This window comes from Aethalodelphis obliquidens, unplaced genomic scaffold, assembly GCF_003676395.1.
Source record: "Aethalodelphis obliquidens isolate GAN/ISIS:26980383/991018 unplaced genomic scaffold, ASM367639v1 scaffold27, whole genome shotgun sequence".
In the NCBI taxonomy this organism is placed as follows: Eukaryota; Metazoa; Chordata; class Mammalia; order Artiodactyla; family Delphinidae; genus Aethalodelphis; species Aethalodelphis obliquidens.
The window spans coordinates 17,961,502-17,974,590 of NW_020837971.1; the positions used below are offsets into that span (position 1 = coordinate 17,961,502).

The following is a 13,089-nucleotide window of genomic DNA, read 5'->3' on the forward strand; positions in this document are numbered from 1 at the left end:
TCTGGAGAGCCCGAGGCCCTGTCTGGAGTAGATGGGGGGCCCGGACATAAACTCAGGAGTGGCAGGAAGCCCCGTCACGCCTCAGGAAATAACCCCAGGAAGCCCTCTGTCCCAGGCCCCTGTGCATCCCGACTCCAGCCCCAATCCCCCGGCATGGCATTTGCTCGGCTGCAGGATGAAACAATTGGTTTCTTGTACACACTCTTCCATGGCAATGCCCCAGCCCCTGCAGCAGGACAAGGCCGTAAGGCAGGAGCCTGTACACTGACACACATAGGGCACGAGGGACAGGAAAGCACAGCGCTCTCCAAGGGGAGCGGGTTTGGTAGGACCCTGGGGGGTGCAAGCCTGACACAGTGGAGTGAAAGCCCGCCTGCTGCTCCAGCAACTCAAGGCCCGGGAGGGGAGGGTGGGTGGACCCCACGGGGGACCCCAGGCCTTCGCAGCTGGTTTTATCTCATAGCATGTTTTCTAAATATGGGTGCTGAAGACCTATTATGTTTTTAAAGTAGGGGAAAGACCACTTACAGAAGTTATAGTTTTCAATTGTGATAACCTCACCAGAGCTTCTTCTTTGTAAGTCATGATTTTACTTCACTGTGGTGGAAATAAGCGCCCCAGCCTCATGGGAGGCCGACTTCTGGGCAGCAGAGAGAAGGCCAGCTCTGCTCCAGCCCGTCCTCCCCTCCCAGACCCCATCCCTGAAGCCAGGCCAGCTGGGCACAAGGGAGCCGGGGTCTCACGCGCCCGCAGAGGGAACCTGAGGGCGATGCTGGGCTCATTGTTTCTGGAACAGAAATGAGCCCGCATTGAGGGTGTGAGAAGGAGCTCGTGCACACCCACGGGATCGTCATCGCCTCTCTCCCTGCAGCTGGTGTTTTCAAGGATTCGAGGGCAGAGGCCTGAGAGCACGGCTGGAACAACCATACTTAATTTCTACTTTACTTTCCTCCTACGGTTTTTATGTTCACCTTTAAAAAGTCCCAAGGTACTAATCTTGCCATAGTAATATGTGAACAATTGTGCCCCTAAACAGGCTATAGGGCTTTTTTTTTCCCCTCCTGAATCTCCCTGAAATTTCAGTACAGTTTTTCCAGAAAAAGGCACATCCCAGCAGTTACAACAAAACCCAGGGATGGCTTTCTTCCATCTGGAGAAGTTGGCACACCCAACATTCATCTGTGTAGGTGTTGTCTACACAAAATATCTAGAAAATAGAGGAAGTTATGCTTTTGGAGTTCAACTGGAAAAATCAATGCCCAATGCACATATTAACTATTTTGAGATGGAATCCACCCCAAAGAAATATATATATATTTTTTGCGGTACGGGGGCCTCTCACTGCTGTGGCCTCTCCCGTTGCGGAGCACAGGCTCCGGACGCGCAGGCTCAGCGGCCATAGCTCACGGGCCCAGCCGCTCCGCGGCATGTGGGATCTTCCCGGACCGGGGCACGAACCCATGTCCCCTGCATCGGCAGGCGGACCCTCAACCACTGCGTCACCAGGGAAGCCCCCCAAAGAACTATTTTTAAATGTGTGGCTAAGATTAGGCAAATGACAACAGTAATTGCTACAGCCCAGCAGGTACCACCAAGGGAGGTCCCCTCCACCCAGATCGTCTCCCCCAAACCCCACGCGGAAGGCTTTCCCATCGCCATTGCGCAGGACGACCCGCCTAGTGCTCTCCAACCAAGCCTGCCTCTTCTGGAGCCGGAGCCTGGCTGTTCTGTCAGAGAAGGGGGCAGCCCAGCCCAGCCTTCACCCTGGTCTGAAAGGCTGAGCCGCCAGAGTAGCAGGGTCTGCTCAGAATACTCTAGGGCAGGGTCCCCAACAAGCACTTCTCAGGGTCTGTCGGGCTGGATGAGACAGCTGGAGCTAAGGGCCACAGTCCTGGAGTTCTTGTGACCAGAGCAGGGAGGGGACGAGGAGGAGCATCTGGCCACAATAGAGCCTGGAACGTGGGGAGTGCATGGCACAAAGGCCAATTCAGGGACTCAGAAACCTCTCCAGGCCAAGCGAGCTCCCCTCATAGGAAATGACAATAGGTCCATTGAGCTCATGGGAAGAAAGGCACATTCTTACCATTTTTATTATCTGCCTAATTGAGTAGAAGAATTTCAGTGACAACGTTGGACAGTGCTGTTTTCCAGCCATTTAACTGTTCACATCCAGGCACTTTTGAGAAACACTCCCCCGGAGAGCAGTTGCGATTTCTTCCCCACTGGCTGAGAGCAGCCCCTGAGGTATCTCCTTTCTGGGTATCCTGGCCAGCATCTGCCAGCCCCAGCCAGCTCCACGTCATCCTCTCTCGGAGGGACGTCCGGGAGTGATGAGCCCACCCACAGGCGGCCGTGTCGTCACCCCCAGGGAGGATGGTGGCTCCCGTGAGCGGGGCCAGCACGTCGCAGGGATCCCACGAATTCTGCTGGAGTGAGTGCTGTTCGCCTGAAGGGCTGCCCCAGAGGGACCACCACCGACGGCATGCCAGCGTCCCTCTGGGACACCTCTTCTATTCGTGTTCTAGTAAAAAGTGACACGCGACTTCGCTGCTCAAAAATATTAACCACTTCTCATTTTTGCCAGCTGTCTTCCGACTGTACCGCGCACCCAGAGCTGCCGTGCTGCGTGTGACATGCTGGACTGAGTCCGCCAGCAGCTTGTCTTTCCAGCGTGACACAGGCAGGTGTGCCCATGAACGGTGTTAGAAAGACACCTCTCCTTCCCCCACCGGCTGGGGCCCATGATGTCTTCTCATCACGTCATCATTGGCAACGCTGGCCAAACCTTGTCTGGTGGAAGCCACCAGAAATTACACCCCACACACTAGAACGATCGTGGCCGGTGCCCATCCCGGCCAGCTCCCTCATTAGGACTGAGCTTTTCCAAGAAAAACGTAAAGGTTGTAGCCTTTCCCTCAAGGCGAGTCACGAAGTGACTTCCTCCAGCTCATCCGTCCCACCCTGACGCTCCCACCCCCGCGGTCCTGCTTCCCGGATGCAGAGCCCTTGTCCCGCCCACGCACCTTGCTCTCTGGAGATATCTGCCTTGTACCAGAACTTGGATGTATCTTGGACAAAGTTCACGGACACGTGCTTATCACCTGGATTATCTGCAAAACAGAATTTAAAAACAATAACTGTGAAGGGCGTTTTTCATTGCAACTCTCACCTCAAAGGGACCTAGAAATTCAAAGTCCCACCCTGGGCGAGGACGGGGTGCTCTGGGGAGAACGCTCTCTTTAACTACAGGGGAGAAGCCTGACTCGGAGCAGGGAGTGGCTGTTTCATAACAGAAAACACAAAGACAGCAGGACACTGCGATCAGGCCTCTGCAACGCATTTCAACAACGCGTAGTTAGAAAGACAGGAAGCGCACAGAGCAGAGCTGGTGTTGCTTTACTCCTGTCAGTGTCTTATTATACCTTTTACATTTGAAACATTTCATAATTAAATTTCAACGGTATTTGTTTAATGTTTTGTTTTACAGTTACTGTCACAGAACCCTGATTCCAAGTCAAAGGGGAAAAAAACAGAACCACCCCAGATGTCTGCATTTTCTGCTGTTGGAATGAATCTAACGTGAACGAACGCACAAGCCGGATGAATTGCGAGGCGGTGTTGTGCTTCGGGCCAGTGAGATGGAAAAGACCCCTTGAAGGCTCTGGATTCTTCTCTCAAGCCGCTCAGCCCAGCCCTAGCACTGGTGCTCACTGGGCAGGCCCAGCTGTAGCCCCAGGGTCCGTCCCTGCCCAAGTGCACCTGTGAGCACAGGGGTGGGCCCCCTACCCGTGGAGACGCGCCTACCTGGGGAAGGTGCAGCTCCCTCCGCAGCCTTGGGAAAGTCCGGGAGGATGTTTGGGAAAGGGATGCTCATGGTGCTGCCGCTGTGGGGGCTGGAGAAGCCGCTTGAGGATGGAGACACCGAGCCGAAAGAACGGTCCCCCTCCGAGGCCCGCTTCTTCTCGGGAAGGGGCGGCTGCCCGGGCAGGGTCAGCCCCGGGCCCTGCAGGCCGGGGCTGTGGTGGCTGCTCTGTCCAGGTGCCACCGTGAGAAAGCTGTGGGACAGGAAGCCGTTGTCGGCAGCCTCAGCTGCTGTCCGCGGGGCGCCGGGGGCCTGGGACGCTCCGTGGGAATTGGCCAGCAAGGCCCCCGGGTCCTCGCCGGGGGGGAGCCCACCTCCTTCAGGGGCAGTGCCGAAGCTCAGGAAGGCCTGGCTGCCTGGGGGGCCCAGACCTTCCGGCGGCTCCGCCAGGGACAGCTCATGGCCGTGGAAGGACGTCTGGAGCTCGGCTGGCGGGAAGTGGGGCCGCCCAGGGCCGTCCTTGCCGGGCCGGCTGCTCCCCAGCAGGGTCAGCGTGGACCTGGGGCTGGTGTCCACCCACTGGTGCTCGGCCGAGGAAGGGCTGTTCAAAAGACAAACCGTCAGGACACGACACGTCCAGGGCGATGCCTGGAAATTAGCAACGGTTCCCACATGGCGGGGGTGGGGAGGCTGGGTGCCGAGGCTCCCCCTGCAGCAGCGCGAGACTCCCCGAGTATCTGAACTCAGGCCCTGCCCTTCTAGCCTCCCCCCTGACTGTTGACCCCAGATGCTCGGTCTACAGCCTCAGGGAAGGGGTGGGGGGTGGGGTCCGACCCTGCCTCCCCAGCCTGTGTGCCTCTTCCTTCCTCGCTGTTCACCTGGCAAAGTCCCCTCTTCTCTTCAGTTCAAGACGTAGCTCAACTGTGTCCTGACTTTGAAGCCCGTGTCCACGTGCGCACAGGGGTTAGCTGTGTTCTCCCTCTGGTCCCACCACGCAGGCACCAACCATGGGATCTGCTTAAACCTCCCTCCCCCCGTTCTCTTTTTTTCTTCCCGATGCCCAACACCGGTGCCTGACACAGTCAGTTATCGTAAGTGCTTGCAGGACAACCAGCTGATAAAGGATACATGGGAGATTGCCATATCGAAAATGGGAAATTCCAATATTAAGAATATTGGAAATTACTCTATATTTCGAAATATAGGAAGACAGCTAACACACTAGCAAACATGTATTTGCTCTGTGTGTGATGTCGAGTCCCGATACGCAATGTCCCCCTTTTTTGTAAAGAGAAAGGAGGTGGAATTAGGGTGGTAAATAACTGTAGGGCAATGTGCCCACAAGTAAAATACTAAGAAATGATTCCTACCCTGAGCATCTGAATTTGCTCAGCGGCAGTCCTTTGTGAAGGAGAAATAGGACATTTCTCTCTGGCTGTCCGTGGCCCATCCTTTCTGTCCTCCAATCCCACTGCGGGGTGTTCCTGCACCCCCCATGCTTTCCCGAACACCTGCACAAATTCCATGTCTCCGAGAGCAGCACGTCCTGCCTGCCCTGTCCACCCCAATCTGCAGCCCCGGGCAGGCCCCTTCCTAGCCTGGCCACTGCACCCCCTTTCCAGCCTCAGCTCAGATAACGTTTTCACAGATGCTCGGTCCTGAGCTGGCCACTGCGCCCAGACTCTAAGTGCAGTGTGTTCCTTGAGCACTCCGCCTGCTGACAGTGAGGGTGGACTCAGGAGTTTTTATTTTGACTGCATTTTTGAAAAGTGATGGTGGCCAATCCACAAGGCAGCCCGGTGTCACGTGGAGGACAAGCCCCCGCCTTCCCTCCGTGGCGCTTGGGTTTGGGGTCTGTAAGAGCAGCCTGTGTTTGGTTCAAAGACCACCTTACCTCCCCCTCCGCTGGCTGGGGCTGCGGCCAGAAATCGTGCAGGAGGACGTGAACGCCCGCTGGAAGGAGGGCGCCGTGGGCATGTCGGCCCGGAGCGTCGCAGGTTTGGGTCCAACGGGGCTCTCTGACATCCCCACAGAGTGACCGAGAACCTCAGGGCAGCCTCGTGGTTCTGGATCAAGGAAACACGAGCAGGCTGTAAGAAGCAGTGCCACTTCCGAAGCTTTCTGCAGCAGGAGGAGGTGCCCCGGCTCCGCCAAGTGCAGTGTCCTCACGTCTGGCACATTTCCAAAAGGAGACACACCTGACCAGTCCCTGCGCGCGGCTTTCAACACGTACTGATAACCACCACCCACTGACGATGTGCGTTTACAGTGAGACGGGAAGGAGCCCAGTGTCTCACCCGAGGAACAGTTTGCCCTGATATACTTACCATGCTGATGAGGTAAGCCATTTCCCACCCTAGAAAGGGCAAGGCCTCTGTGCAAACCACAGAAAAGACCCGCTTTCCATAAAGTGCCCGCCCAGCAGCACTTTGTGCCCCAGGTTGGGTCGCATGCTTTCGGCTAACGCTTCCCTCCGCCAGTACGGTCCTGCCTGCGGTGTCTTCACCCCCAAGAGGTGTAGAGACCACTTGGCCTGACCACTGTCACAGGAGGAGGAGAAGCTGAGCACCAGGAAAGCCTGCCTGTCTGACACCCACACACCGCAGGGAACTTCACACGATCCGCTGACCAGATGTCCGTCCCGCTCGCAGCCTAGCATCTCCACTATTTCTGGGTATTTTTTTTTTTAATATTTTGCCTTTTTTTTAAAAAACTAAGCTTTGAGAACTGGACAAATCTACCATGGTCAATAAAATAATATTGTGAGAAATACAGGTTATTTTGCTTTCTGTCTTAAAACAAGGGAGGACTGATCAGAAAATAATAAAGTTGAAAAAATTTCACATCACTCACGTTACTCAGTTCCATCTATCATCGATCGATCCATCCATCCACCCATTTATCCATCCGTTTACCCATCCATTTATCCAACCATCTGTCACCTATCCACCCATCTATCTATCTGACATCTACGCATCTATCAATCTACCTACAATTTTATGGACATAATATCAAATATTTAATTTAAAAAAACTGATCAGGCATTCCAGGTAACAAAACAAAAACATGAAAATGAAAACAAAAAAATGAAAAAGAAAAGGAAAAACACCCACAGCTAATACAAACATTGGAGTTAAAAGATACAGACTTCAAAATAACTAAACCGAAAATGTTTCAGAATCAGGCTCCATGCTCACAGGGCAGGAGAAGCCCCCAATGTTCACTGCTGGCCCCTCCACTGAGCTTGCAGCTGGTGGGAGCTTCAGGTCAGTCATGCTATGCATTAATGAACGAGTTAACAAAAGCACCGACGGAAAAGTACAGGGCAGGGCAAAGCGTGGAAATATGGTTCAGGAGGCTGGCCCGAAAAGTGCGAGGAGGATAGAGACGCCAAGCAGCCCCTACGACCCCACGTCAAGGAGCAGCACAGAACCATGGGATCAGAAAAACAGTTTCCCCATCAAGTCTAGCGCACGCGCCTTCGGGCTGTTTGAGCATGTCACGGGCGCGCCGGAGAGCACATGGCACGGGCATGCACACAGCAGCTCCTCGCAGGATCAGCTCCTCCAGTCCTGAGGCTGCTCTCAGTGCTCCCCGTGCAGCGACGGGAGCCGTACGCTGGCCGAGTCCCAGGGCCGCGGCCACCTCAGGAATCCCACACCACACTCCCACGGCGCCCAAGAGCCCCAGGCAAGGAGGAGAAGCCGAGGGGAAATAAGATCCCGCTTTGTGCTGTTATCATGCTGCCTGTTCCAGAAAACAACCAGCACCGTGCTTCCCATGAAAGCGGTTTTGTTCCTAACTCAGTTAGAGCCAACTCTGGGGCACGTGGCTGGGTTCTGTTCCCTCTGGTCAGATCGGCCTCTGCCCCCTGCCCGGGCAACAGGATTTAACCCCTTAGGGGGCGGCCAAGCACCTCAGAGTGGAGGCCCCGGCTTCCTGGCCCCTCCACGTGCTCAGAGATGCTGACAGCACGGGGAGTGGGAACCTCGTGGGAGGTAAGGGTACACCCTTCACTCTCCCAGTGATGGGGCGCTGGCCACCGGCCCTGCTGGGAATCCAGAGACATAAGAACGGGAGACCCACGTGGCTGGAGAACGACCTTGACATCGGGCTGCAAGCCCAGGCAGAGGCACCAGCTGCGCGAGTCGAGCCTGCAGACCCTTCTGCGTGGATTGCCCTCATTTCTCGAAGCGCACACGCCCGAGAGCAGACAGAACGTGTCCTGGTTGGGAGTTTTCTTTTGTTTTTTTTTAATTAATTAATTAATTTATTTTGGCTGTGTTGGGTCTTCGTTTCTGTGCGGGGGCTTTCTCTAGTTGCGGCGAGCGGGGGCCCCTCTTCATCGCGGTGCGCGGGCCTCTCACTGTCGCGGCCTCTCTTGTTGCGGAGCACAGGCTCCAGACGCGCAGGCTCAGTAGTTGTGGCTCACAGCCCAGCCGCTCCGCGGCACGTGGGATCTTCCCGGACCGGGGCTCGAACCCGCGTCCCCTGCGTCGGCAGGCGGACTCCCAACCACTGCGCCACCCGGGAAGCCCCACCTGGTTGGTTTTTGTTCAACTTGCACATTTGCTGTTCACGGTTGAACGATAGGTGAAATTTCCAGAAGGACGACTGTACAGGGGCCCCGTTGCCGGGTGGAGGTGGGGATCGGGGCTCCGTCTTCTCGGCTCTGGACCCAGGAGGAGGCTCAGGGGTGCGGTGACGGCCACGGGAGCAGAGGAGAGTTCCGACACGAGGGAGGTCCTGCAGGCGACAAGCGTGCAGGCGTTGGTCCCGGCTGCCCTCCTCCCGCCTGCGGCTGGCAGGCTTTCCTTGGCTCCAGATGCCACAGAGAGCACGTCTGTCTGTCCTAAACCAACCACATGAGGGGCTCCAGGGTAGTCAGGCTTCTGGGGCCACAGCCCCCCTTAGGGCGTGTCCACAGAGTCGGGGGACTGGGGACCACACGGACCCTGCTGTACACCCCGTGCACGCCAGAGCTCTGGTGCCCAACCCGATCCGGGCTCTTCTGGGTCCCTGGCATCGTCCCGGCAAAGTGGCAAGTCTGTTCCTCCTCTCACCACATTCTCACATTTTCCCTTTTCTGCTGACGCCCAGAGGAGGCCGCATAATACCTTCAGTGGCTGGAAATCCATCGACCGCCTCACTTCCTGGTTTTCTCTGTGCAGATGGTGCGTCCTGGGCTGAGGGCTGGGAGGAGGGGCCTCCCTCTGGGCTCCCGGGATGTCCAGCCCACCATCTCCCCTCTGCTTCCCCTTCCTGCACTTCCTTTACCCAGAACAGGGTGAGAGAGGGTCACAGGCTCTTTTCCAAAAGGCCTATTTTTAGGCTCCATTTGGGCCGCTACAGGAGGTTCTGTGGGAAGCTGGGTGACATTTGCTCTCTGGTCACCACTATTTACATCACATAGCATAAGTTAACAAGAAGAAAGGGAACCCGCGCTGCTCTCAGCTCCCTGTCATCCAGAGCCCGGTGCTCAGGCCTTCACGGGAAGGGAACGGAAAAAGTAAAGGGCAGAAAAAGTAAAGGAGGGGCCCGCACATCAAGGTTCATCCCGTATGCCTCTTGTCTTGGATGTAGGAACCGCTACTTGCTAACAAAAGTCAGGGCATGTGACATTTAAAAAAAAAAAAAAAAAAAAAAATCAACATTTTCCTGTCTCCTAGGTACATAAAAAAATCTTTAAAACGTATAAAAATTATTCACTCATATAATACTTACTCTTAATAGTTACAAATTGCCAATACATTTTTATATGACCTTTAATGGAAAAGAAAATATATTTAGCTGAGGTCAAGGTTATTCTTGCCCATCCAGGCGATGACACTTGAGTTCTGTTATTTAACTACCTAAACCGTCTCGACCTCTGGCTGCCATATTCACCATAAACCTTTAGAAGTGAAGGAGAAAATCTATTGATGGAATCCTGGAAGGCTGGTGGCATTCTGATAGACCAAATGGTACATGTGTACGCATCTATCTATGTATCTATCTATCTATCATCCGTCTATCGTTTTATCTATCTGTTCACCTTTCATCTATCCTTTATCTATAGCTATCTACCTATCTTTCACATCTATATCTATCACCATCCCTCCGACCTTCTCTCCTGGGATGATGTAGTTAACCAGGAAGTTCCCTTCTCCACCATTTGAGAGAGTTCTGCAAAATGGAACACTACCAAACCTTTTTTTCTCTCTCACTCTAGTTCTAGGTGTGAAACTGGGGCTTCTGGGGAAGGAACACACAGATTCCCAAGTTCTAATCTGGGTTCCACCACAAGTCATGGACCACTGAACACACTCTCAACCTCTGGGACCTTAGGTTCTTCATTCACAGAATCCCATTAATTAGGACCAGAGCAGATGATTTCTTGAGTCTCTTTAGCACTAAATTTATCTCTCCATTGTTTCTTTTTCCTTCTGGTTTTGTCTCCTTTTGTAAATTGGTGGTTTCCACCTATGGTGATTTGCTCAGTCCCCCCTTTTATATGTGTCACGTCTCAGCTCTTGACTTTTGCTTTATGGTTACCACGAGGTTTACATAAAACAGTTCATAGGTAAAACGGTCCTTTTTCTGTTGTCTACCTCTAAATTTAAAGTATTTTAAAAAGCAAGATTGCATGGGAAGTTCAATAGTAGTGATTTTTTAAAATTATTTATTAGATATTTAAATTTTGTAGGCTTTATACCGTGCACTTTTCAAACTATTTATTTATTTACTTTTTTGCGGTACGCGGGCCTCTCAGTGTTGCGGCCTCTCCCGTTGCGGAGCACAGGCTCCGGACGCGCAGGCTCAGCGGCCATGGCTCACGGGCCCAGCCGCTCCGCGGCGCGTGGGATCTTCCCGGACCGGGGCGCGAACCCGTGTCCCCTGCATCGGCAGGCAGACTCTCAACCACTGTGCCACCAGGGAAGCGCTATTTAGTTATTTTTATTTTTGGCTGCCTTGGGTCTTCGTTGCTGTGCGGGGGCTTTCTCTAGTGGCGGCGAGTGGGGGCTACTCTTCGTCGCGGTGCTTGGGCTTCTCATTGCTGTGGTTTCTCTTGTTGTGGAGCACAGGCTCCAGGTGTACGGGCTTCAGTAGTTGTGGCACGCGGGCTCCAGAGTGCAGGCTCAGTAGTTGTGGTGCACGGGCTTAGTGGCTCCATGGCGTGTGAGATCTTCCCGGACCAGGGCTCGAACCAGTGTCCCCTTCGTTGGCAGGCGGATTCTTAACCACTGCGCCACCAGGGAAGTCCAATAGTAGTAATTTTTAAAGGGAACTCTTATCTTATAATTTTTTAGTTATTTGTGTATGAACAACAGACCACTTAACCAATCTTCTTGAAAGCAAGGGAAAGATGGGCAGTCAGCCAGATATAATGTCAATTAAATAGAGAAAAACCCTGGAAGACTGAAAAAACAATGCTGCGATAGATGCTTTTTGTCAAAAATCAAAGTCCTGCATCTCTGGCCCCAGAGATGCTCTACAAACAGAGAAGGAAATGATCAACGGCCCCCATATGGATAAACACATACTTTCTTGATCTTGAATTTTTTCTTTTGTAAATCTTTGTCACAATCACATCATACGAATGTGTTCTACGGGTTAAGGTCACCATTTTCAGTAAGTACTAGGAGTGCTCTCCCAAGGATGAACTGTCTCTCTCTCTTCTAGAAGCATCAATGTTCTCATGCCCCCAGCAGACCCAGAAGTGCCCCAACCAGCACTGCAGTCAGGGCCCCTGTCTGCTAACTGACAGGGGATCCTTCTATGAAGTTCTCATCCAAACCGGAATTACCCCCTTCAAAAAATATATGCCACCGTTTTCCTTTTACTCAATAACACAGAAGAACCAGAAAATGCAGATAAAATAGCTCACTACAAGCAGGACCTTGTTTCTTCTTATTCTTTTAAGATGTCTCATTTCTATTCAGAGGTTTTGACTCAAGCATGCTGGAAAGAAAACACATTTGCCCCCGTTGCATTGGTGTTGTGCGGGGAATTCTAATGTGGCAACAGTGGCAACAGTTTTTTCTTCACAATTGAGTCTTTCCAGGCAGTTTCTACTCTGATGATGCACTAAGCAAGGCCAGCTTCTCAAATGACTAACAAGGGCTCTTAGCAACCTGTAAAGAACGAACATCTTTCCAAAATGGGCTTTGCAGTGAGCTCTCAGGAAAACAAACCCCATCCTTCCTGCTAGACTTCAAGGAAGAATGGCATTGGGCCTGGAGCTCCTGAGGATACCTGAGACCCCCCAGAGCCCAGGGATGAGGGAGCCTGCACACAGAGCTGAGAAACTGGGGGTCGGGGTGTGAGGCCTCCTGACACCAAACTCGAGGCCGGAACTGCCCTCTGTTCTGGCCTCACTTACATTTCCGTTTTTTAAAAAACTGAGGTGGAACAGACATAACACACGTTACCATTTTAACCATTTGTAAGTGTGCAGTTCAGGGGCATTAGGTACAGTTCACATGTTGCACCACCATCACCACCATCCATCTACAGGACTCTCGTCATCTTGCCAAACTGAAACTCCGTCCCCATGAAACACTGACTCCGCATCCCTCCTCCCCCAGTCCTGGCACCCACCCTTCTCCTTTCTGTCTCTATAAATCTGACTTCTCTAAGTACTTGATATAAGTGGACTCATACAGTATTTGTACTTCCGTGTCTGGCTATATCTTAAAGGTTCATCCACGTGGCAGCATGTGTAAGAACTTCCTTCCTTTTCAAGGCTGAGTAACATTCCATTGCATGGATGAATCACATCGTGTTTAGCCCTTCATCTGTGGGCGGATACTTGGGCTGCTCCCACCTTTTGGCTTCTGTGAATAGCTTCATGTCCTCCTTTCATGTTCCTTTGCCCGAGATTGAGTGGGGACTGGTTACTTGCACCAGAAAGCAGCCTCAAGGATACAAGAGCCTTGCCTCAAAGCTACTTCCAATCCAGCGGGAATCCAGGTAGACAAGAATGATTACGGCAGCTGTCAGGCTATGGGGAGAGATGGCGCCAGAGAGAAGAAAAGAGGCATTGACACAGGGAAGCTTTGCTTGGGCTGAGCCAAAAAAAAAAAAAAAAAACCACCAGAGGGAGTGTGTTCCAAGCAGAGGGAGAACCTGTATAATTCATGTGCAGAGTAAGGGGCTGATGAGGGCGACAGTGCGGGGAGCCACGAGACTCACCCAGGAACGGATAAACTGTCAGCAGGAGGCACAGAACATGCGAGATGAGGCCCGATCTATCTTGGTGAAGATGCTGTACCCATGACCCCCGGTTGGTTAGAAGTCTTAGGTTC

General features: G+C 52.9%; 1 protein-coding gene across 9 annotated transcripts in view; it reads right to left on the minus strand.

Moving 5' to 3' along the window:
• Positions 1-13,089, minus strand: part of TNS3 (tensin 3) — a 224,337-nt gene that overhangs the window by 22,211 nt on the left and 189,037 nt on the right. For all 9 annotated transcript variants that reach the window (XM_027124073.1, XM_027124072.1, XM_027124071.1 and 6 more), the window contains 3 exons: positions 5,697-5,868; positions 3,805-4,403; positions 3,024-3,110 (listed from right to left, as the gene is read on the minus strand). In XM_027124073.1, the coding sequence (XP_026979874.1) occupies positions 3,024-3,110; positions 3,805-4,403; positions 5,697-5,868 (858 nt within the window). The remainder of the gene's footprint in view (positions 1-3,023; positions 3,111-3,804; positions 4,404-5,696; positions 5,869-13,089) is intronic.